This window comes from Cervus elaphus, chromosome 4, assembly GCF_910594005.1.
Source record: "Cervus elaphus chromosome 4, mCerEla1.1, whole genome shotgun sequence".
Taxonomy (NCBI): Eukaryota; Metazoa; Chordata; class Mammalia; order Artiodactyla; family Cervidae; genus Cervus; species Cervus elaphus.
Window position 1 is genome coordinate 54,651,923 of NC_057818.1, and position 26,063 is coordinate 54,677,985.

Sequence of the window (26,063 nt, forward strand, 5' to 3'; positions counted from 1 at the left end):
CCTATTATTCTTTACTTTTATCCTCAGATTGCTCCAGATTTGACCAGTGGAAGTTTCTTTAAGCTGAATTCTGTTACCGCTTGACATGTCCCATCATTCTTTGGGGCACTTTTCCTGTTTCAGGCTCCTCTCATGTTGCAGCTTTGAAATCAGTCATTTCTCCAAGGAGAAATGTGTCTCTTAGTGGTGATTAGAAACCAGAGTCTGTGTTTTAGATGTGCTCATTGCTGCTAGAGTATCATTGCTTTTAGACTTTCTCAGTGGACACAGCAGGTAAATATTTGTATGTATACACACACACTTGCATTTACATTTATTTCTTTATCTGTCTGTATATGTAGAAAATGAGTTCACGGCAGTAACTCACCACAGGCTTCATTCTAATTTTCTGTTTCCATAGTTCTGATTCTCTTCTTCTCTGACAGAGAGAAGCCTTACTCCCCAGATTCTCAGTGTATTTTCTTGTTGCATCAAGTCCTTGGATGTGATCAGGCTCCTGCTGCTGCCCTCTGGGGATGCCCTCCTTACCCTGCCCTGTTCTGTCCCCTCCAGTCCAGCCACCAGCCCTCCACACACACGTCCTTTCCCTGTCCTTCCTCAGTCCCAGAAAATGGCTTTGGGACTTCATTGTTTAGGAAAGGGAAAGAAAACCATTTTCTTATTCATAATTAGTTGTTTGTATTTTAACATGTATCTCTCATGGCATTTTTAAAAGAAAATTTGATGTAGGTTACTAGGTTTCAACTGTATTTCCTCCTGCCATAGGGAGAAGGAATGCTATTATTTATGGGTATTGTTTGTGTCTGTTTACTCACACAGAGAATATTTCATTGAATATCTTTAGACAAATTTTATTGGTCACTTGTGAAGGAATTTCCATGGCGTGAATACCGCCAGAATTCACCAAAGAGTCGGAATGGAACTGGGTGTTTAGCTTTGCTCTGTCTTCCTACAGTGCAGGGAGTCCGTGGCATTGATCTCTGTGACCCCAGTGCCCAGGGGAACACACAGTAAGTGCTCAGTAAGCGTTTATTGGATTTGAGTGGGCCTCAGCTTCTTTTAATGAACAGGAAACCTCGTAATGGTGATGAGTTACTGCCTGGTGATTTGATGTCAAATGTATTTTATCCTTGGGCTTCCCTTGTGGCTCAGTTGGTAAAGAATCCACCTGCAATGCTGGAGACCTGGGTTTGATCCCTGGGTTGGGAAGATCCCCTGGAGAAGGGAACGGCTACTCATGCCGGTATTCTGGCCTGGAGAATTCCATGGACTGTATTGTCCATGGTGTCACAAAGAGTTGGACACGACTGAGCAACTTTCACTATTTTATCCCTAAGCAATTTTGTCTTTTTTTTTTTAACAGAAGGTGGTCTTCTGCTCCATCAAAGAGGCGCTGGAAGTGGACTGGAGCAGCGATAAAGCAAAGGCAGCCCTGAAGCGCACAACTCCGGATTACTTCCTCCTTCAAGGTGAGCCCTGAAAGCAGTTTCTCAGCATGCGCTTTGTGCTCTCATTTCTGCATGTGAGGCTGCAGAGCCCAGAAGGTTCCTTGAGGTTGCCCTGAGCCGAATTCCCCCTTAGTTGGTTCTAAGTGGTCACTTAGGATAACAGAGTGTGAATGGAGAGGAGGCCCGTCATTGAGCTCTAGTTTCTTTACGATTTCTGCTTTTTTCAAATTATGTGTTGAAATGAACTGCTTTCTGAAATTGAGCCCAAGATAACAGTGTTATAAATCAAGCTACTGTCATCACCACTTTTCCCTCTTCAGAGTTCTTCCTGGTGCTCAAAACCAGCGTTCCTCTCCTAAGAGGCTTCTCCCATCTCTCCCCATCATTGCCAATGCTCAGAGGGCGTTAGCTAGGTGTTGGTTGCCATCTCAGTGTTCTTGTGCTTGGCACTTTAGTAGTAGTAGTATTTTTTAAAATACCCACGGAATGTGGGATCTTGGTTCCCTGACCAGGGATCGCACCCTTGCCCTCTGCATTGGAAGCACAGAGTCTTAACCACTGGACTTCAGGAAGGTCCCTGTACTTTAATTTTTTAATATTATTTTAAAAATAGTAATCATGAACATTGAGCACTTACTAGCAAGAGCCAGTGGGAGTTGATGTGTTATCTATCCCTTAGTTCACAGACAAGAGAGCTGAGGCACAGAGAAATTGAGGTTACCCTTGTTCTCAGGGTGAACAAGTGTGTAAATCACATGGGTTTGTTAGCATAAAAATAATCCATATCTGTTACAGAAAATACCAGAAAAGCCCAAAGAAAAAGAGTCACCTTGACATTTTTGTACTTTCGGGGATGTGCTTCTCAACTCCCCCTCCTCGATGCTGGCACATAGACACCCCTCTGTAAACAGCTGTTAATTTGCAGAGGTTTGGGCATAGCCTCAATATTTCTGACTGCCACTTATAAGAGGAGTCAGCTAGTGTTTGAGTTTACCATAACCTGGGGATCCTCAGCCAGGGGTGATCTTGCCCTCCAGGCAAGTGTCTGGAGACATTTTTGGTTGTTAGAACTGGGGTTGGGGTGGGGAGAAAGTTGAGATGTTGCTTAATATCTCAAGACAGCCCCCCAGGACAGAGTGCTCTGGCCCCCAGAGTCAGCAGTGTTGAGGTTGAGAGATCCTGATCTACAGCCCTTTTGCAGTTTCCAGACTACTTTCTTGTCCATCTCCTCATCCTTCTCCCTCATGAGATGGACAAGATGGGAATTAGCCCCAATTTGGTTTCCGGGGGTGAGGAGGCAGAGACCCAGAGAGGCTCATGTTTTGCCTTGATAGGACACCGAATGAAAGTCGCTCAGTCGTGTCCGACTCTGCGACCCCGTGGACTGTAGCCCGCCAGGCTCCTCTGTCCATAGGATTCTCCAGGCAAGAATACTGGAGTGGGTTGCCATTCCCTTCTCCAGGGGATCTTCCTGACCCAGGGATCGAACCTGCATCTCTTACATCTCTCCTGCATTGGCAGCCGGGTTCTCTACCACTCGCATCACCTGGGAAGCCCAAGAGGACCCCAAATGCAGATGTAAAAGAGGTGGGACCTGAGCAGCCTGGGTCTTTGAAATCTAATGAATTAAATACCGTATGAGGTACCAGGTAATAAGAGCATCCGTGCTCCGTTCTCAGTGCCCTGTGAGTGTTAGCTCATTGGATCCTCACCGCATGCACACGAAGCTGCTGCTCTACTCCCCTCCGTACACACAAGGTGTAGACTGGTGAAGACACAGGCCCATGGCCACCACTGCCCTCAGGAGCCTGTCACTGAGGTGGGGAGGCAGGACTCATGCCCTGGAGACAGGATGGGGGAAGGTGTGTATTTCATCCACATAGACTCTGCTGACCATCACCATCAGAAGTTATAAGGGGCTGGGGAGTCGACAGGACGTGAGGAAGAAGCAGGAGCTTTATATTATGATGCACGTGGCAGGCAGTGGTACATGGTTATTCAGAACTGGCGCTTTGGAATCAAAACAGACCTGCCTTCCAGTCCTGGCTCTGTCATTTTTTTTTCCAGGTGGGTGAGGTTGAGCCACAGACTTCAATTCCCAGAAGCTCCCTCAGATTGCCCTCTGACCATGGGGTTGTTGACAGTGCTGGCCTCAGAGGGCTTTTGTGAGGCTTGGATGATACCCGTGCAAGAGGCTTAGCCCAGAGCAAGTCCTAGAGACCTGTCTAATCTAGCTGTGTGCTTGGAGGTCGGAGATACTTTCTAGTATATAGTACAGTGTTAGGGTTGACTCAGTTTACCCTTAATTCCATACTTGAGTAGGTATTATCATAGTAGCAATCCTGTTGGGCTTTAGTTTTTTGCCCATAAAAAGCAGTTTGTTTTATAATATACTCCATGTGTTTACTTCCCCCTTCTAGATGGTAACTAATTCTCTTTTTAGTTTCAAAGTTTTGCATTTGGAGATTAAAACTATGTTCATAATTAATAATCATACAGTTTCTTTATTATGATAAAAACACACACCATAAACTTTATCACCTTAACAATTTTTATGTGTGGTCGTTTTTTATTTATTTATTTATTTGGCTGCATTTGGTCTTCGTTGCTGCGTTTTCGCTTTGTCTAGTTGTGGAGAGTGGGGGCTGCTCTCTAGTTGCGGTGCGCGGGCTTTTTATTGTGGTGGTTTCTCTTGTTGCAGAGCATGGGCTCTAGAATGAGGGTTCAGTAGTTGTGGCTCACAGACTTGGTTGCTCTGTGGCGTGTGAAATCTTCCCAGACCAGGAATCACACCCATGTCCCCTGCATCGGCAGGCAGATTCTTAACCACTGGACCATCAGGGAAGTCCATGTGTATAGTTTTGTAACGTGTGTGTGTGAGTCTCTGAGTCATGTCCGACTCTGCGAACCCATGGACTGTAGGCTGATAGGTTCCTCTGTCCTTGGGATTCTCCAGGCAAAAATACTGGAGTGGGTAGCCATTTCTTTCTCCAGGGGATCTTCCCGACCCAGGGATCAAACCTAGGTCTCCTGCATTGTAGGCAGATTCTTTACGATCTGAGCCATCAGGGAAGTGTCCATAGTTTTGTAATAGGGAATTTTAAAAAAGGAGGCAACCCCACATGTCATACCATCTTGGTCAAGGCTGGCAGGTGTGTGCTTCCCACTCTTGCCTCCACCCCTGTGTCAGACGTGGCTAAGAAAGCCTCCTCATTGACCAACCACTTCTCCCAGAGCCTCAGAATTCTCTCGACAGCACTGCCTGCAGTCCTGTCTGACTGGGCATACAGATGAGCCCACTTCTTAATTCTAACTAGCCCACTTCTAAGCTTATAAGAATAAGGCCTAGGAGGGAAGTGACTCCTCCTCCTCCTGGCTATACAGCACATCAGTGGCAATATCAGATCTAAAATCCAATTCTCCTGATTTTGTTCTTTTACACCACTGTGCACGTCCATGCCTACCCCATGCCTCACACACACATACACCCCACCCGGTGCTCTTGCTGAGTCTTCCAGATACCCAGCATAGGATATTTTTCTCTTTGCGGCAGATGACGTGTCCTGACTTGTCTTGCGTGCTGTCACATGCGGATTCTTGGTGTTTTGTTTTGTTTTGTCCTCACGGGTCACCCTGTGCCCTGTGTGTCTTTCCAGATACGCTGCAACTGGAACTATTGGGAGTGTTCCAGAAGTGAGCATGAGGGTCTGGTTAGCTTTCTGGGGGCTTTTCTGTTGGTGCACATGTGATTAACTCCTTGATTAAGGACTGGACTGAGCTTCTGGAAGTGGAGGGAAATGACTCTCATGATCTCTTTCCCTAGGGGAGTCTGGCTGGCAGCTTAGACTTCTGCCAGAATTCAGCTTGTAAGTGTTAAGTGACTTGCTTTCTTTCACTGATGGCCTTAAGTGCTTCGGGAAAGATCTTGGAGCATACACAGAATGACCTCATTTGTATTGTTGGCTGCAAAGTGTGTTTCTCTGGGAGCGCTGTCTTTTGTGACTAGTCTTATCAAATGTAAGTTGTTTTCAGCTTTTCTCAGTCCTTGGAATTTGTTCCCAGGAGCCTTTCTAGGAATGTGACTGATACACCTGCTGATGTCTTAGGAATTCCTAGTGATGTCAGAGGGCAAGGTCAGAGTAGTACTTGACTGTGATACACACATGAGGATACCTTGCAGAGAACCCAGATGGAACACTTAGTAGGTGCTCAAATAGTTTATATGTGAGTGACTAGTTTGCCGGTCTGATCATTTCTTCACCTCTCCCTGCTGGTGTCCCCAAAGGCTCCTCTTGCCTGCCTGCTCCCCTGGGCACCCGTCAGGCTTTTGATCCCAGTGTCACCCAGCTCTGGCCTGCCTCTCATATATAGATGGTCCTTTCCACCCCATTCACCATCCAGCCCCTGGTGAAACAGTTGCCCTGCCGTCTGTGTGCATGTGTTTGCCTTGTTGGGGTGTGAGTGTTTTTCCAGTTTACTTCATAAGATAGTGGCCAGACTGCACGCTTCCTGCTGCATTTTCCACTATCTCGAGAGTCAGCCTCACCATCTGTGAGCAAAAGGTCTCATCTTTTTATTATTCTCCCATGGCATGTTGCAAAACATTAAGTGTGAGCTGGTTTCCTGTGGCAGAAAGTTGACTTTGATTTGTTCTTTTTGAGGTTACTGTGAGTTTATCATAACAGGAGTGCTAAAAATAATCGAGTCTTGTATGGAAACAGCATTCACTTAGCAGCATGAACAATAACACGCAGGTTTAGCCCAGAGCAGGAAGACATGGACTTCATCTCGAGATGTGAATTACTGAGCAGAGACTCTTTGGCAATCCTAACTTTCTCAGTCTGTTCTGACGAGTCGTGGAAAAGTACTTAGGCCGTCTTTGAACCACAGAATTAATGCTGAAAATAATCTTAGACCATTTTTGGAGCACCTGCCATGCACCAGATCTCGTGCCTGGAGATCGTCATGGGAAGAAGCAGCCTCCTTGCCAATGGAAAAGACAAGCAGAGATAATCCTACTCGTGAGGGGAGCTGTAACAGAGGGCTATTGACAAAGCTGTCATGTTGTGCTGGTCTGTTTTTCAATATGTGTGAATTATTCGACAATTGAAAGCAAACTGTTCTGAGAGCTCAGGGAACTGGGGGTCTGGCTGTCTCTGGGGAGTTGGGAAGGCTTCAGAGAGGAGGAGACATCTGAGCTGGATTTTAAAGAATAGGTATTTGCCAGGTGGTAGAGGGAGATGAGAATATTGTGGGCCAGAGAAGCAGTGCCTGCAGGCAGCCAGCAAGGTGGAGACCATGGCCCAGAGAGGCTGGAGCTTGGTGCGAGCCAGCCAGACGTGAGATCAGGCCCTCACTTTTTTAGGTTTTTATTCTTAGAGCCAGCGGTTTCCCAAGAGGATATCAGGCTCCCTCAGGGAACATTTGAAAATACAGGTTCCTTGGTTCTAGCTCAGATTTACTGAATCAGAACAACTCAGAGTGGCTGGCACCTGCATTGTCGTGCACCTCCCAGGTTTCTAAAGGACCAGTCAGTTAGAGAGAAACCACTGCCCTAGGAGAGGAGCCCCTGTCCTGTGTCAGAGCCTTGGTTCACTCATTTGCGGTTTTATTTTAAGACATGTTAAATGCTGTATTTCAGGATGAGGCAGGGCTAAGAAGGTAAGCCCATGTGGCTCTTGAATGCACTGTTTTGTCTATAGACCCTCAGACTAAAAAAATAACTGTAAGCAAATACTGAACTTGAGTTAGGTTTGTCTTTTACAGTGGTGTGGGTTAGCGATTCTGAAATTTATTTACGCTTTATTCTAGGATACCATCTGAGCCACCAGGGAAGCCCTGGATGGAGCAAATAGGCAAATATATTGTGGATAATGAGACTCGGATTTTTTTATTGCCAGAAAGGGGAGTTCGTTAGTTCCCCTTGTTGTTTTAGTCGCTCAGTCGTGTCCGACTCTTTGTGACCCCATGGACTGTAGCCCATCAGGCTCCTCTGTCCATGAGGTTTTTCAGGCAAGAATACTGGAGTGGGTTTTCATTTCCATCTCCAGGGGGTCTTCCTGACCGAGGGATCGAACCCATGTCCCGTGAATTGTCAGGAGAATTTTTTACCATTGATCCACCTGGGAAACCCTCTCTAGTTCAATTGGAATTGGAGTCATCTGGATGAACTCATGGTTTTTTAATATGTAGGTATAGAAATAGATGCGTGTGTGTCCATGTATTTACATTTTTTATTATCTTTAAAAATATTTATTTAGCTGCTCCGGATCTTAGTTGCGGCATGCAAGATCTTTTGGTCGTGGCCGGTAGGATTTAGTTCCCTAACCAGAGATAGAACTTGGGTCCCTTACATTGGGAGCACAGTCTTAGCCCCTGGACCACCAGGAAAGTCCCCATGTATTCACATTTATACATATGTATTTCCTAGCTCTAATCCATTGAGAGGGCTTTTAGAACTAATAGCCATGAACAGACTTCATGATTGTTAACATGCAGGGAACCAGGACTCCTTGGAGAAATGGCTGGTTCTGAGCCTGGGGTAGGAAATTTACAGGTGTGCCTAGAACATCCTGCCCTGCCCGAAAGTGAGGACGTGTACAGAGAATGACGGGTTATGTCTGAAATGAAGGTCACAGGAGTCAGTTTGAAGCGGCGCCTACTGATCAAATCTGGGAGAATTTGAGGATCAAATAAATCATGATCGTAGTTGATTACAACCCATAGAATAAAATATCTCATGAGCCTATACTGATAATTGAATAAATAAATGAGGGAGAGGGGAAAGTTTTTTTTTTTAAACAGAAGAATAATAATAAATACAGCAAAATGAGGAAGATTAAGAGAAATCTGTGTTTGGCCATCATAGTAGTAGTATTGTTTTAAGGATCACTGATGGATGCTAAAACGAATGGGAAAGTAGGCTGTGAAACAGCATAGATGTCTTCCCAAGATACTTTTTGATTTATTACAGAGAGACTAGAGAATCCTGGCAGATTGTCCCTCCACCAAGAGATCACAGTTAACATTCCAAGAATAGGACAGTAGGTCTCGTGCGTCCTGCTTGGATGCACTGAGCAGGTAGAAGATAGTATAATAAGTAGCACTGCACTGCTGAGCCAGCCAAGGGTGGCCTCTGGTTCTCAGCCCAGCGTGGGTGATCTCACCCCAATTATGAGGAAACATCAGACGTACTTGGACTGAAGATGATTCTATAAAATAAATGGCCTGTACTCTTCAAAAGTGTCGTGAAGGACCCAGGAACTCCCATTTCAGATTAAAGGAGGATGAAGAGACAGGGTAGCTAAATGGAACACAGACTTCCCAGACTGGATCTGAGAGCAGATTTTTTTTTTTGCTTTTGCTCTCAAAGACATCAGTAGGACTGTCAGTAAAATTTGAAAAAAATCTGTTGAGTAGGTAGTAATACTCTTATCAATGTTAATTTTCAGTTTTGATAACTTTTGTGGTTCTATGAGAATATTCTTGTTTGGGGGAAATACACAGTAAAGTGGACTTCCTTGGAGCTGGTAGATCCGACCTCGGGCCCTCCGTGAGGGAATTAGAATCTTTTCTAAGGTGCCCGATTGTTCTTGATTCATAAGTCTAGCCCAGCAAGTTTGGAGTTCATGTCTACTTTCCGCTACCCCTAGAACCTTGATGTCTCCAGATTTGGATTTGGAAGAAAGGCATTTTGTTTTTTTGTTTGTTTGTTTTTTTCATTTATTTTTATTAGTTGGAGGCTAATTACTTTACAATATTGTAGTGGTTTTTGCCATACATTGACATGAATCAGCCATGGATTTACATGTGTTTTCCCCATCCCAATCCCCTCTCCCGCCTCCCTCCCCACCCCATCCCTCTGGGTCTTCCCAGTGCACCAGCCCTAAGCACTTGTCTCATGCATCCAACCTGGGCTGGTGGTCTGTTTCACCATTGATAGTATACTTGTTTCAGTGTTATTCTCTCAGAACATCCCATCCTCGCGGAAGAAAGTCATTTTGGTTCCACTCTGTCATATAGTTCTTGGCCTTGAGCAAATCCCTTCACCTTATGGCCTCTGTTTTCTCATATAGGAATGGGGGAGATACTGATAACCTTCTCCTCCCAGTGATCATGTATAGGAGAGCCTTAGAAATCATTGTCTTCTTTTAATGTTAATCTTCATAGTAAAATACTCAGATGTCTCAGAGGAAACTGCCTTTTCATGTGTATTCTTCCAGAACTTTCTAGTATATTGTGCCTCATTCTCCCTCATCACTGCAGGGATTCTTTCACAAGATTTCTTAATAATAAACAGTTTTAACTTTTTTATGGTTAGAAAACTTAGTTTCCTTGACTCCTCCTTCCTCAGTTCTCCCTGCCACCTCGACGCTCCGAGCCTACCTGTTTTTATGATTTTTAACTGACTTTTGTCTCTAGACTTCAGCTTGATTGGGTGATCAGTTCTCTTCAGGAGGAACTTCTTATTTTAGAACCTGTAACCTTTGCACACCAGTCGTTGCCACTTGCTGGGCCCCACGTTCCCCCGCGGGTGTTTTGGTGTCCAGTGATGACAAGAACTGCTGAGGAAGAGACGGCCACAGGGAAATGGGTTCCGATAATGGGGCAGCCGCTGAGTGCTTGTTGATTTGCTGCTGTCATAACCACAGATGTTTAAAAATAATTTGTAGGGAGGGAAGAAGAAAGAAGCAGTGGGTTTTGTTGTGTTTCTTTTTTTTGTTTGGTTTTTTTTTTTTCTGGTGCCACTTGTCTTATCAGTGGTACAAAACGCAGACCACAGTCATTCAGAAAGGAAGAAGGCAGTGCCACGCTGAGTGGAGAGGTGAGGGGGAGGGCAGAAGTGAGCCGTGAGTGCAGTCCTGGGCTTCACTGCCACCAGTGGGTAGAGACTGTTGCTGGAGAACCAACTCTGTTTAGGCGCGTGCTCCATTCCTCAACCTGAAAAAGAGGCATATAACCCAGAGTCCGCCACTGAGGGTCACAGGTATTAACAAATGCAGGCCAAGCACATCTTGTGCATTAATAATTTTTTTTACTTGTTAATTTTTCTTGGCATATAATCGATTTACAAAGTTGTGCTAGTTCCAGGTGTACAACAAAGTGACTCAGCTATACATACACATGTATTCATTCTTTTTCAGATTCTTTACTGATAGAGATTCTTACAGAATATTGAATAGAGCCCCCTGTGCTATACAGTAGGTCCTTGTTGGTTAACCAACAAGGAACTTCATGGGAACAGATCTTACTATGATCATCTCATTTTCACAGACGGAAATAGAGTCTGAAAGAAGCTAAGTCATTTGTCCAGGGTCACCAAAACTAGTAAGTGTTTAAGCACCCCCCGATAAATACCACGTCCCTCAAAGCACTCAGTCAGACTTCAGCTGTTCGCCTTACTAATTAATACTCATGGCATTATGTCCATTTTTTAAAGTCTGAACATCACAAGAGCCCCATGACGTTTTCTTGTTCCACTTTTGCAGATGGGAAACTGAAGCCCACCGAGGCCAGATTGAAATAATGGGCAACATTGTCAGCAACCTGCCTTGTCTTCTCTGCAGGCTCGTGTCTCCCCCACCCCCATGTTAGCCTGTGTTTGAGCTGCTCTCGGGCCCCAGCCCAGCTGCGATTCTGGTTGAAAGCCTCACATCTCTTCCCTGACTGTCAGACAACAGTCACGGGAATGTCCTGTGCCATCTTCCCTGGGTAAGAGCGGTTGGCGGAGAGCAGCAGATGCCCAGAGTCAAGGTCATGTGCCACTCAAGTGCTGGGCTGGAGAAAAGCCCCTGTCTCCCTGCTGCTTGTGACCAGGCAGGGGAGTGTGAATGGAGAGGGCTCTGTCAGAACAGCTCTGTGAGCCGTGGGCGGCTGGCCACGCTAAGAGACGGGGCCGAGCACTCGGGGTCCAGGGAGCTCTGCACTTGGCCCCTATGTAACCTGCCTCAGCATTTCAGAATGTTTCTGTCCCCTTCTTTTTGTAAGTTACAGACTTCTCAGACTGCTCCATTGTAAAGATGAGAGTCAAGTTCAGGAATCATTAGACCATTTTTTTGTGTTTTTTTTTTTTTAAAGAAGAGAAATAGGGGACTTCCCTGGTGGTTGGGACTCACGCTTCCACTGCAGAGGTCATGGGTTCGATCCCTGGTTGGGAAACTAGGACTCCACATGCTGCACAGCACAGCTGGGGAAAATATTGTTTTTTAATTTTTGTTTTAAAATAATAATTATTTTTTTTAAAGGAGAAATAGAATATTTCACCAGATAGAGTCTGAATGGGTGGTTTGCATTATTCTAAACTGATGGAGTCTGGGGTCGGAAACTAAGTTCATTTGAAGTGATTTTCTTTTTTCTTTTCTTTTTTTAAACCAGTCTGTAGTCTCTCTTCTCTCTGCTTCCGGGGAGGCAGTACAACATAGAGATTAGAGGTGTGGTGACTGGAATCCATCGTGAGCCCAAGCCTCAGTTTCCCACCTTGGACATGAGGATGATCACAGTTGCACCCACCTCATTCTATTTTATGTAGAAGAGCTTATTCTGAATATGGGCTATTACATGCCCCCCTTTTAAAAACCTAAATGTTAAGAAAACAAACATGTGACTAAAAACTGGTTAAACATAATTTTGACAGCTGAATAATACTTCATTCTGTCAACCTGTCATATTGCATGTGCATGCTTAGTTGCTCAGTCGTGTCCAACTCTTTGCAATCGCATGGGCCGTAGCCCACCAGGCTCTCCTCTGACCACGGGACTCTCCAGGCAAGAATACTGGAGTGGGTTGCCATTTCCTACTCCAATCGTATTTTATGTAATCATCCTATTATTGGATGTGAGATTGTTTCCAGATTGTTTATGGCATAAATAACTTGGCGGCAACCATTTGCATATAATTAAATCACTGGCCACAGGGCCTGACCTTTTGTAAAGCCCCTCAAATACCGCACCTTTGCATGGCTGGGTGAGCCAGTTCCTCTGTTGCACGCTCAGGTTGAGTAATCTGGGTCTTTATTTGGTAGGCAAAACCCAGCAGGTCATTTCTGAGAAGCAGGACTCCCCTTTCTCCCATCAACAACTTTCATCCAGCTGCCTCAGGTTCTCTTCAGAAGACAGCGAGCTGTAAATAACCAGAGACAGCTTTCTTTCTCTCTCTGCTGAACTGAGATGGGATGTGGTCAGAGACCAGCTTTCATTGGCGAGATGAAAGGATGGCCAAGACTTGGTGCTCAGCAGGGGTGTTTCAGAAAAAGTCTTCAGGGCAGGCCAATCTGGAGGTGAAGTTCTCTGGAGAAAGAGGTCAAAGGCCCGGGCGGCCATGGTGACAGACATGTGGCATGTGCGTGCCCTCTGTGGACTGGGATCTCCACCTTTTAGGTCCCAACATGGCTCAGCATCCGGGGTGGATGTGGTGTGCAGGTTCTCAGGAAATGTTTGTGGACAAGAAATGAATGAAGGAATACATGCATGCACATACTTTCACATTTCTGGGTTAAAGAGGAAAACTAAGAGAGGTAAATGAAGCGGGGAGTGGGGTGGAGCTGAGCTGAGCTGAGCTGAGCAGACGATCAGATGCAACCAGATGCCTTGAAAGGTGAGAGGCTGAGAGCCAGCAGGCCTCATGGGGGTTCCCAGAGACCATGCCTCTGCCTCCCCCAGCCCAGCCCCTTCCCTCCTTTGAGTTTCAGGCCCGTGGGCCAGCTGTTCTGCACATTTGGCCCTCAAATATGGCCTTGAAAGGCAGGCTTCTGTCTAGTTTCCCTCTTGAGGCAGATGTGGTACACTGTGTCTTTTTTTTTTTCCCCTTTTTCTGTTTTTCTCTTGCTGAACATTCCTTGGTAAAAAACAGAACCATCCTGGGTATCTTGAGGTCTCCATTCATTTCAATTAGCACAGGACCAGGCTGGTTAGATCAGTGAGGGCCTGTGTCACCTTGTTGTGAGCCTTCTCCCCACCGTGTGACTCCTTTCCTTCCTTCTCCAAACACTGAGGCTTCCCGTGGAACAGATAATTCCTCAGTGTGTACCATGGGGGCATGCCCTGTGCTGGGCATTCATTAGGTAATGTTGAACACAACAGATAACGTCTCTGTCCCACGGAGCACCACAGGCTAGTAAAGGAGATAGGTCAGTCCTTGTACAAGTGAACTGACGTAGGTGACTATAAAGTCTCAAATTGTGATTAAGACCATGAAGGCCGAGAGCGAGTTGTAGAGAATATCAGAGAGGATGTGCGATTCAGAGCCAAGGCGCGGCAGCCCCCCGTGCTCACTGTTGAGTTGGTGGTGGTCCCAGTCACGTGAGGAGTCCCAGCATAGACCAGCGTGTCAACCTCTCTGAGGGCCATGTCAGTGGGTTTATGGAGGTTGGACAGTTCGGAGTAGCACCATGGACCTGACGCTCCCCTGGCACCAGCCAAGGTGCTTGGCCTGTATTTATTCCTTTCATCCTTAACTGCGTGAGTTCAGTGCTGTGACGATTCCCATTTTACCGAGGAGGCTTAGGGATGTTGTCAGGGTCCAGTGTTGCAGTGATTTAGAACAGGAGTCAGAGTGGTCTGCTGGTTCCAGGCTGCCCAGGCCCTGGGAAGGGCTCTACAGAGAGGGCGCAGTGGTCCCTGACGAGCAGCATGGGCAAGTCCAGGGCAGGAGGTGGCAAGGGTCAGTGTTCGGGCTTGGAGGACCGCCGAAATATGGTGGTTGTGCCTGGTGGGAAAGGGGCGTCTGGCTGCTAGGTGAGACCACCCTCTTCCACCCCGTCACGCTCACTCAGAGCTCCTTCTCTAGTCCCGGCCTTTTGTTACCATGTGTTGTTTTTGTGTGTCACCCTTACAAAATACTCGGAGTGGCAGAGCATGCGTTTTGCTTTGTCCCGCTCAGGCCCTGGCAGAGTCTGTGCTCGCTGTGTATTTATTGAATGAACAGTTGACTAAATAGGAGACCTGGTGTCTTGCCTTTGGAGATGGGCTGCTGGCTAAGAGGATAACTCTCCTTTTCATTTTCTTGGAGATGTATGTCACCCAGGAGTGGATCCGATTTCCAGATCATTCTCAGAGATTATGAGTCTCTTGAGTGAGCCAGTTTGGGGAGAATGGTGGGGAGCACCAGAGAGGTGAGGCAGGGGTGTCTGGTACAGAACAGCTCTAGGCACCAGCCAGGCAGTTTTATAGAGATTTGGCTTTTTTCTTTTAGTTGAATTCTTTTGGGGAACAGCAATTGGGTTAGAGCTAGTTTGCAACATTGACTTCATTTTTTTCCTACAAAAATAATGGGAGTTTTTGAATGGCCTTAGTGATTATGCTAAATATAATTGTTCCATTTAAATGCAATAAAAGTTTTCAGAAAGAAATGGAATAATTAATAATATTGCTTCCTGGATTCCTGTTATAACACTAATCTAGTAGTCAGATTTACATTAAATTTGAATTTGAGTTAATTTCTCTTTGCAAAAGTAGTAGTTTATCCACATGTATACAGTTTTTCTTCTAATCCAGGGAAAGGTGCTTGGTTTCCCCCTTTCAAAGTTTGTTTTCTCTGCTGCATGGGAGAGTCCTGAACTCTAGCAAAGACCCCAGTCTGTCCTCAGTAGCGGTGAATGTCACCCCCCACCCCTGGACTTCAGCAGCCTGACTTAATTAAAAGGTTCAGAGGAAGTTAATCAAGTTTGGAACTCTGATTTTGTGCAGTGTTTTGATATGTTTCGATGAGTCATCTTTTGGCATCCCTAACAGTATTTGATCTTCACGGAATAGTTTCATAATCTGGAAACTGGCAGGGAGGTGCTCTCCAGAAATGCAGAGTCAACAGTGATGTGTGTATGTCTGGCCATTTGGGAGGGTAGATGACAGAACAAAGAGGAGACTTTAATAAGCAAGAACCCGTCAGGGGCTCGGGTCAGTTCTGAGGCTGCTGCCTGTCTAGAACATTGGGCTTCTTCCTGCCCCCTCCAGCCCTGCTCACTGGAGTGCTGACATTAAAGGGGAAAAAAAAAAAGTACAGAATACAGCCTCTGTTTGCTTTGCTGCAAATAAGTGGCTGGAGTGACTGGCCCCCGTCCCGGAGGCCCTGCGCGAACTTCAGATGTGGTCAGTGAGGCCTCTAGACGGTGCCAGGCTGCCGGCCCACGTCCAGGCGGCCCACACCAGGAACAGGCAAGGGGCCCAGAGAAACAGCGGGGCCAGCTGCTGGCGGCCTCTGCTCCTCCTCTGAGCGCTGTCCTCTTTCTTTCCAAAATGAAACTGGGCTTACCCCCTGAAGATGGATGGGCCAGGGTTCACATGGCCCCTGCCTCCTCTGCTCACCCACACAACTAGGAACTTAAAATTAGTGGACCAGTGGAGAGAGGGCAAAGCCCGTCTGGAAAATGCGTCTCACCAAAATGTGGTCGAACGGGAGTCCTCTTGAGGTGGGGGGCAAAGAGCCAGGCTACTTGGGATCCTTGGGCTGCATTCCTAATGGTCCTGGATTTCTGCTGGGTCCAGTTAGGGTTAAGAAGCACAGATTCTGAACATCAGAATTGGCAGTTCTCCACCACTCCTCATTGGCAGTCCCATGGAAAAAACTACTCAGTCTCTGAACTTTAGTTTCTTCACCTGTGAAGGGGGAAGCGTATCAGGACCTCACTCCCTCCCTCGGTTATTGTGGACGTAAAAGGTTTAGAAAGGTGCCTGGCATGGAGTAGTCACTGTTTGTTTTGGAGTTATTACAATAGTTTGAGTTTGCTTCAAGAGCTGTGTTTCGTAACCAGAAGGTGAAAAGTTTTGTGGCTAGGGCTTAAAAACTGAGCCTCTCTGGCGTCCCTTGTGACAGCTCGTGCTTCTGCCCCAGTGACAGAAGAAAGACTGTACGGGACTGAGACAGGACCCAGCTGCAGCCTCGTAGCCTTGTTTGCTTCCTGCCTGCTTGTCCCTGGCCCTTGGACTGTGCGTTAGGAGCATCTGCTCAGGCAGCGCTGACACACACTCTGGGTCTGTCTTCTCCAGAGTGATGGACAGGACGAGGGCTGACATTTGATACCGTCCGCTTAGAATGTCCTCTTGTCTGGACCTAAGATTTCCAGGTTCGTTTGTCACAGGACCTTGTTGGAAAATAGGCTCGGTCTCAGTGATTCCTCGCCACTTTGCAACCTTTCCTCCACCTTGTCCCCACACGCTTGCCTGAAGGCATTTGTTTTACTCCAGATCAGAATCCCAGCAACACGTCCACAGAGGTAGAAGTTGAGCTCGGGTGATGGCAAGTCCGTGTTAGCCAGCATCTGGATGGTCATTGGCTTTGAGTTGGCTGCCAAATGGTCGGGCAGAATCAAGGGTTGTAGAAGCTGTATTCTTGGAAGAGAAAGGAGAGTAACATTCCTGGACCGCAAATTGTATCTGAAGCAGGTATTCTGGAACCTTCTAAAGAAAAAGAGGACAAGCCCTCTGATGTGCAGAGCCCTGTCCAGGGCGCGTGACTAGCAGTCTTTCTCTGGCACTGGCACTGAGAAAAGCATAGCCCAGCAGCAGGTTGCATCTTCTTTAACCTGGACCTCCACTGTCTGGGGTCTTCTGAGAACTCTGTGTAACTGTTTATGAACTTCTCTCAGGCTGCAGTGGAGCCGTCTGTCCTGGCCCCTAATTCCCTGTCCTCCCCCGTCACCTTCAGGCTGCAGAGACCTTGCTCACCATTGGACCTCTGGCACCTAGGTCCACCGGGCACACCTAGGTCAGCCGTGCTCACTCATGCTGGTAAATGAATGAATTCTTATTACTTCTTGGAGAGCTGTTCTCCACAGGGCTGCCCATCACCAAAACTGTGTGTGAGTCTGAAGAAAACAAAGAGAATGATTCCCTCGTCTGGGGCTAGATCCAGATATTTGCATTTTTAAAGAGCCCCAGGACTATTGCCCATTCACCTTTAACTTTTCCCATTCACCTTTAACTTTTAGAGAGCTCCTTGTACTGAGAGGGAGGGAGGATGACTTGGGAATGAGTTCACTTTTTCAGTCAGCAAACACTGATGAGACTTAAGTGGAAGCACTTGGTAAACTGTGAGTGTGAAGGGCCCTCCCAGGGTCCCCTGGGATCTACTGTCTCTGCCTCTGCTCCGAAACAGCCTGTGTGCCGAGGGAGGAGCACTGCCTGGAGAGGAGGCTCCACCTGCCTTGGAGAGCATGGTGGGGACAAGAATGCCCCCCAGCCCGCCTGCAGTGGACATCTGGACGAGGCACTGGAAGGGGCTCGGTCTTCTGTTCCTGCCTGTGTCTTTTCATTTGGCTTACAAGTCCAAGCCTTGTTCAGGGCTTGTTCCACGGTAGCTCTGATTTGCTGCCGTCATCTAAACCCTTCCTCTAGTTCACATCCAAAATGAAACATCCCTTTCTGGAGGTTGACATAGCAGTTGTAGCAGTTGTATTAAGTATGGAGGGTTTATTTGTAATGATCCGCCTGTCTGATGCGTCCCAGCCCTTGGCTGTCCTCTCTGGCTGGAAGCAGTTCATCCTTTGAACTTGTACCTAGAATGCATGCCTCCTCCACCTGACGTCTCTTCTGGGTCAGAACAGGGCCTTTTCCCTGCACTGAAAGCTTCCCCGACCCTTCTTCCCAAACCCCCACACACTTCACTCGTGGTGGTGAGGCAGGGAAGCTTTGCTTAACAGCCCCCATAGAGGGCGTCGGGCCCGTCGTGCTGCCGTGGCTCTCGTCACAGGGGTTTTAGGCATTTTTGTCATTATTTGATTACCTTTCTGACTATGTTGGTGGAATAAATGAAAAGTGTTACCTTTCACTTGGCCCACATTTTAATTAATGTACTTCCTGTGGAATGAAAAAAATTTTTTTGTTTTATTATCAACATTTATAAGTATTTATTATGAAAAAATTATTGAAGTACTGTTGATTTAGTGTTGTGTTAATTTCTGCTCTACAGCAAAGTTGATTCACATATACAGACATTCTTTTCCACTGTGCTTTATCACAGGTTATTGACTATAGTTCCTGAGCTATACCTTAGGATCTTGTCGTTATTCCATTCTATATATAATAGCTTACATCTGCTAATCCCAAACTCTCAATCTGTCCTGCCCCTTTAGCAACCACAAGTCCGTTCTCTGGGTCTGTGAGTCTATTACTGTTTCATAGATAAGTTCATTTGTGTCATATTTTAGATTCCACATATAAGTCTTTCTCTTTTTGACTTACTTCACTTAGAGAAAACCTTTCTGTTTTTGACTTACTTCACTTAGTATGATAATCTCTAGGTCCATCCATGTTGCTGCAAATGGCTTTATTTTATTCTATTTTATGGCTGAATCAACACTCCATTGTATATGTACACACCACGTCTTCTGTATCCAGTCATCTGTCGATGGACGTTCAGGTTGTTTCATGTCTTGGCGATTGTGAGTAGTGCTGCTGTGAACATAGGGGTGCATGTGTCTTTTTGAATTGTAGTTTCGTCCAGATATATATGCCCAGGAGTGGATTGCTGGATCATATGGCAGCTCTTTTTTTATATATATATATATGGCAACTCTTTTTTCTTTTCTTTTTTTTTTTTTTGTTTGAGGAACCTCTGTACTGTTTGCCATAGTGGCTGCACCAATTTACATTTCCACCAGCAGTGTACCGAGGATTCCCTTTTCTCTGTAGCCTCTCCAGCATTTATTATTTGTGGATTTTTTTTTTTTAATTGAGGGCCATTCTGACCAGTGTGAGGTGGTACCTACCTCATTGTAGTTTTGATTTGCATTTCTCTGTTGGTTAGTGACATTGGGCACCTTTTCATGAGCCTGTCAGCCACATATATGTCTTCTTTGGAGAGATGTTCATTCAGGTCTTCTGCCCATTTGAGTTCTATGAGCTCTTTGTATGTTTTGGAAATTAAGACCTTTTTGATCACATCATTTTCAAATATTTTCTCTTCAGTTGTGAAAAGACTTGCTTTTTTAACCTGCCTTCTTCCTTTCCCAGTGCTCCTGAAGTTTCGCACAGATAAAGGAAGAGATCCTAGTTCTGATACCTTTGGGGAAGATTCTGAGTTATTGCTCCAGATACGAAACGATGTGCTCGATGCCCTGGGTGTCAATCCTGACCTGCTTCCTGAAGACTTTGTCAGGTTGGTCTGAATATTTATCACAATTGAGTTTAGATTGATAAATGTCTGTGTTCAGCGCGCGCGCGCGCGCGCACACACACACACACACACACACACACACACACACACACACACACACACACACACACACACACACACACACACACACACACACACTCTATAACAACAGTATATGAAAAATGGAGGTGACCTTATATGTGTTCAGAGAAAATGGAGGTGACCTTGTATGTGTTCAGATATAACTGCAGGGTCAAGGGAGTGGCAGGTCAGATGGATGGGTTTATTATTTGGTAGATACTGCCCTTGCCCTCCGCTGATGACCCATCAGTTTATACCCTCAGCCGCAATGCCATCCTTGTTCCCAGTGTCTTCGCCCCTGGGCACTGCGATGCTTTCAGCCTCAGGGACCAGTCCTTTGTTCTTATACACAGGCAAGTTTTGGGTTTGATTGGTGAAGTCCAAAGGGAGACTAAGTCAGGAATTCCTCCCAGACAGTTTTGGGATCATTTGCTTACTTCCACTCTCTCTCTATGTCTTTGAGGGGACCATATAAGCTGCCTTGCTGTACCCCGCTTGTAGCAGCAATAATGATGGCTACAATCTACTGAGCGGCTATTAGAGTACCAGGCACTGTGGTAGCTGCTTTGTGTATGTGCCCTCTCTTGACAAGATCCCATTATATAGGAGAGGGGAGGCTGAGTTAGAGCTCAGAGAAGTCCAGTCACCAGCCTGAGGTTACACAGCTGATAATGTACAGTGTACATTACACCACAGCACAGCGTGGTGAAGGCTTTCACTGCCTACCAGTGCAGCCATATGGTTGTTACAGTAGTCCTTGAAGGGTGTGTTATTGTTTCCCCGTGAGTTAACTGAGGCTCAGAAAGATGCAGGCACATGTCCAAGATTTTAGTAAGTAGCTGACCAAGATTTCCCCACACCACTGATCCCTGGGGACAGCCTAGTACCTTGGTTCCTATTCAGCAAGAAAGTGAATGGTGGTCCCATCCTTCCCTAGTCTTTTCCTTGTGCACTCATGTCTGGGGACCTCACTTAGACACTGACAAGCCTTGGCCAATTTAAGACCAGCAGTGGGGCTTTGACTCGCCTGCCAAGCCCTCAGCCAGAAAGAGGCACCTGGATACCAGGCTCTCTTGTAAGTTGGCACCGGTAGGGAGTTCAGGGGCTAATGACACCATCGCTTGGGATGGGGTCCTTGTCCCAGGGGATGGCCCACGGGGAACAGGTTCCCACAGGTCCGGCTTCTGCAGTCCCAGCCGGGCCAGCGAGCACCCCCAGTGCCAGTGCCAGGCCATGAGCATGCAGCCGAGTGACCGATTTGGGTGTTGAGAGTGATGAATGGCCTGCCTGGGCATCGCCAGCCAGTGGCAGAGCCCCCGCTTCCCAGAAGGAAAGAACCACAGCCTCACTGCTAACAGCCTGTCTCACTGCTGGCTGGTTTCCTCTCCACAGAGTGTTGTATTCCCCCCACCCTCCCAGCCCTCTTTGCAGAAACGGCTCTCCTGTGTCTATGCCCTCATGTCTATGCTCTCCCATGCTCAGGCGCTCCCTCTCTGTTGTCCTTTAAGTGAGAGGTGTTTGATGGCCTCTCGACGGCCGGCCATGGCCAGTGCAGATAAGGCTAGAGGAGATGCGCTGGGGGTGCGGTGGGGAATCGAGCCGCCGTCTGGCAGCTGAGCTGCCCACACAAAGTGCCCACCGCCAGCTCCGAGCAGGGTGTGCTCACTTGAGGAGGGAAAGCTGTGCCCAGGTCTCCGTTTCCCTCATCTGCCTGTGATCCGCTTGTCCTGTCCTTCATGTCAGGCTGTTTATTCTCTTCAGAGGGCTCAGTTGCTTTTCTGATTATGAAGGTAACAGATGCTCATTGCCAGAAAATAGAAAAGGGAAGAAAAGGATCTCCCATAGCCCCTCCCAGTGAGAACCCACTGCTGGCTTGGGGTTTAATTTGGGGCTTTAGCTTCTCAGACATCTGTATGTGTATTTACTCATGTGTCTTCTCTTTTTAAATACCAAAATGATCACACTTCATACGACAGCCTTCCTTTTCCAGCATCTCATGGACCTGTTTGTGTCACAAGTAAAGATCCGTAACCTCACTGTACTGCCTGATGTTTCATTGTCTACTGTATGGTTTTTATTTAACCATTAACTGCTTGGTGGGTACTTAAGTTATTTGTAGTTTCTCACTGTTATAAACATCTATGACAAACATTCATAATGTATATATGTAACATAACTTGTGCTGTTAAATTGTTGCATTATGGTAAAATGCACACAACATAAATTGTACCATTTTAGCCACCCTTAAATGGACAGAACAGTGGCATTAAGTCCATTCACACTGTTGTCGCCTGTCACTGGTACCGTCTCCGAACTTTGTCCTCATCCCAAAGTGAACCTCTGTCCCCGTTGAACACTGACCTCCCATTGTGTGTCCCCAGCCCCTTGCAGCGTCTTTCTTTCTCGATGAATTTGACTGTTGTGGGCATCTTGTTGAAGTGGAATTGGAATGTAGTATATGTCCTTTGGTGAACTTACTGGTCCTTAATTTCAGAGATAATAGACATATTATGGAAAAAAACATAGTATGGAATGAATCCAAAGATGAAAATGAGGGGAAGTGGGAGGCACAGAGGATGGGATATAACATAGGCCCAAGGATGCACTGTGTAACACGGGAAATATAGCCAATATTTTTAATAACTGTAAATGGAAAATGACCTTTAAATTGTATAAAAATTTTTTTAAAATAGGGACTTCCCTGGCGGTTCAGTGGTTAAGACTGCACTTCACCACTTCTGGGGGCGCGGGTTCAGTGCCTGGTCAGGAAACACAGGATCCCATATGCTGGGCGGTGTGGTCAAAATTTTTTTGTTTTTAAAATAATTTTAAAAGAAGATTAAAATTACTCATTTCATGAACCAGAGGTGGGGGGAAAAAATCACTGAATTTGTCCTGTGCCATACTACACTGTCTTGATTACTGGAGGTTTGTAGTAGGAAGTTTGAAATTGGGACATGTGGGTTCTCCAACTTAGTTCTTCTTTTCCAAGATTATTTTGACTATTCTGGATCTCTTGCAGAATTTTAGGGTGGATTTTCCCATTTCTACAAAAAAGGTTAGCTGGAATTTTGAGAGGAATTATGTTAAATGTATAGATTAATTTGGAGAGTATTGCCATCTTAACAAAATTAAGTCTTCTGATCCATGAACATGGGAATATCTTTCCATTTATTTAAGTCTTTTATTTCTTTCAACAATAGTCTTCAGAGAGTAAGTCTTACACATCTGTTGTTAAATTTATTCCTAAATATTTTATTCTTTTGGGTGCTATTGTAAATGGAATTCTACAGTTTCATCTTGCTTGAGGGTGTTCATTGCTGATGTATAGAAGTAGATTGATTTTTTTTTTTGTATGTTAATCTTTTATTCTGCAGCTTGATTCAAATAATTCAGTAGTTCAAATAATTTCTCTGTGGTTTCCTTAGTATTGTCTGTATACCAGATCATGTCATCTGTGAAGACATATTACTTCTTTCTTTCCAGTCTGGATGCCCCTTGTTTCTTTTTCCTGCCTTCCTTAAATGCCCTGGCTGGAACCTCCAGGACAATGTTGAATAGAAGTGGTGATAGCAGACATCCTTGTTTTGTTCCTGATATTTCAGTGTTTTGCCGTTAAGTGTGATATTAGCTGTGGATTTTTGTAGATGTCCTTTATCAGTTTGAAGAAATTTCCTTCTGTTCCCAGTTGTTGAGTGTGTTTATCACGAAAGGGTTCTGTGTTTTGTCCCATGCTTTTTCTGTGTCTGTTTAAGTGATCGTGTGTATGTTGCTGTTTTGATTTATTGGCATTTTGTTGAGATGATACACTTTTTTTTTTAAATTTTATATACTTTTAAGAGAAAAAAAGTAGGACATTAAATTTGTATAGTGGGATCACATAGCATAAAGGAGAATTTTTTTAAAGGAAAAAATTGACCATCTTTGAGGAATAGAATTATGGCGACTAGTTTCTCGGGCTGTAGTTTTCTCTGTTAGGTTTTACAGTTTCTCAGAGGACCTTGGTAAGCAGGAGGAAAAGTTGCCTCCGTGGATTAACAGATGGGGGTGCTGGTCCCAGCCTGGGGGTGAGGAGATGGTCACCCCCAAGCCCAGTTGGTGGGAGTTGAATGGGTCGAGCCTTTCTGGAGGCATCAGGACTCAGCAGTTCTATATTTAGGAAGTTGCCATAGGGAACTGTTTGGACAGCTCTAGCAAGGTGTATGATCAGAGTCCAACAGCTTAAATATCCACCCATAGGTATGGGCGCAGTGAATAGTAGTTGCTGTGACCTGGGTTTTCAGTTATATATATTTAGATACGTGCCCTTTTAAAAATGTCTGGAAGGGTGTGTACCAAACCAAGAAGACTGGAAGTGATCTCCCCGTGGTAGGGCTCCAGAGAGAAGCTTTCCGTTTAACTTGCCTGCACCGCAATCTGCTCATCATTTCAGAAACCCCTTTGTGTTCAGGGGTGGGAGCTGGCGAGGCAGGCTTCCTGGAGGGAGGTGGTGGGAGACAGCGTTTGACTGCCTGGGATGGATGATTGGGAGGGGCAGGTGACAGTATTAGCTAAAATTTGTCCTCTGGGTTCTCCCTCCTGGCCCAGAAGGGTTGGTATCTACGTGGGTAGTGAAGACTTTTCTCTGCTCCCGTGCTTTAATTTCAGACCCCGACTTTCCCAAGCCGCCTGCGTGTTAACACAGGCCTGCTCCTGACATTTGTCTGGGACTAGCATATCGAACCCACTGCCCATTGTGGGGCAGAAGAGAATTGCGAGAATGTGACCGGGGCACCGAAACATCTGGTATTTGTAGGGCTTTATTTTTAGGATGCACAGATATAGTCTTATCCTTTAACTTCAAAAAAAAAAGAAGTTGTAAAACAGTTCTTGCCTGCCAAGGTTCAGATGTCTTTCCCTGCCACCTACTAACCTGGATCAGATTTACTTTTCACGCCTAGATGGCAGTATTAGCATTGCTGTCTGAATTGACTCCTCCTGGTGGGAGATGTTTTCATTCAGGCAAACCCACCCACCACTGACCTCTCCCAGATGTCCTCCACCAGCCTTCCTGTTGCTCAGAGCTCCGTTTCACATGTCTTCTCTTGTAGGTACTGCTTCTCTGAGATGGCCCCAGTGTGTGCAGTTGTTGGAGGGATCCTGGCCCAGGAGATTGTGAAGGTAAAAAGTCCCTGTGGAAAAAAGAAAAGAAAAGAAAAAAGTCCCTGTGGCATAGATCATTGGCCCTCCACTCCAGGACCTTGGACGTGCCGACAGAGAACACAGAGCTGTCTTAGAGAGCTGCCTGGTTTCTCAGGCCACACTCATCCTTGTCTCCTGACCTCCCTGTTCCCTTTCTTCCTCCCTTTTTCCACTTCATCCCCTTCTCTCCAGTCCATTCACGTGGGCCTTCAGCAGATGACCTTGGAGTGCCTCCTTTGTGCTGATAAGCCCAGAACTGGACACAGAGCCCACGGGGTGCTGTCTGCCGTCCCCTACTATACCGACCAGCTTCTAGTGTTGTGACATTTGCCACGGATTCTGCTTCTCACAGCTCTGTGAAGTGGGCACTGTCCTGATTCACACTTAAGGGGTGGACGCCGAGGCCCAAAGAAGGGCCTCCACAGCCTGTACTGCTCCCGTCTGCTTCAGTTTCCCTCCACTCATGACCATGGCATCAAAGTTCCCTCTCGTTACTTCACACACCGTGGGCGAGTGTAGAGCAGGGGAGGTCAGTACCAGAGGAGCGTGAGTACTGTGCCTGGAGCCCACAAGGCTCTGTCCAGGGTGCCCTGTGCCCACATTAGGTATGTCTCCTTCTGCCTCTCGAAAGGGGAGCTTTCACATAGGGTCATGTATTTAGTACCTAGAACAGCACTTTGAAGTCTCTTCTGGAACATTTGGGTTGTCAGAACTGTAGCATACCCCTCAATATGTGCTCGTTTCTTAGGGGACTTTGATATTTTCCTAAAGTGATGAATTTGCCTTGTGCACATTCTTGACCACTGAAGTGGACTTGCAACAATGGACCAACTTCTGCTGCTTCATCTTGGTTTCTGCAAACTTGCTTCAAAAGCATTTGACTCAATTTTATGGTCCCACCATCTTCCTAAGGCTTTTTTTTTTCTCTCTCTCTCTTCCCTGATCATTCTCTCTGGATCAGATTCTTTCTCTAAATCTAATTCTCTGTGGCATAGGCAGTAGGAGGCACAGTGGGAGAAGAGGAGAGGCATACGCTCCGTGTGCCGTCTCACTCCTGCTTCCGCCTACCCAGCCTGGTAGGAAGGTTCAGCTCAGGCCCCCAGTCTGGGGGGTCGGTAGTGGCTGCCAGGAGGACTGTGTTGAGAAGGACTCTGAGTCTGCCTGTGGAGAGTCTTGGCAGGAAAGAGTACAGTGATGGAACGGCAAGGGTAGAGTGGGAACCTAATATGTTTTTGTATCATACAATGATGAGAGCATAGATAACACTTA

The 26,063-nt window shown here is 46.2% G+C and overlaps 1 protein-coding gene across 2 annotated transcripts in view; it reads left to right on the forward strand.

The window, feature by feature from the left end:
* The window catches only part of SAE1 (SUMO1 activating enzyme subunit 1), a 61,581-nt gene that overhangs the window by 32,187 nt on the left and 3,331 nt on the right, over positions 1 to 26,063 (forward strand). The window contains exons 6-8 of one of the 2 annotated variants that reach the window (XM_043899602.1): positions 1,364 to 1,469; positions 19,391 to 19,535; positions 24,704 to 24,773. In XM_043899602.1, the coding sequence (XP_043755537.1) occupies positions 1,364 to 1,469; positions 19,391 to 19,535; positions 24,704 to 24,773 (321 nt within the window). The remainder of the gene's footprint in view (positions 1 to 1,363; positions 1,470 to 19,390; positions 19,536 to 24,703; positions 24,774 to 26,063) is intronic. The other variant, XM_043899604.1, reaches the window with a different exon arrangement.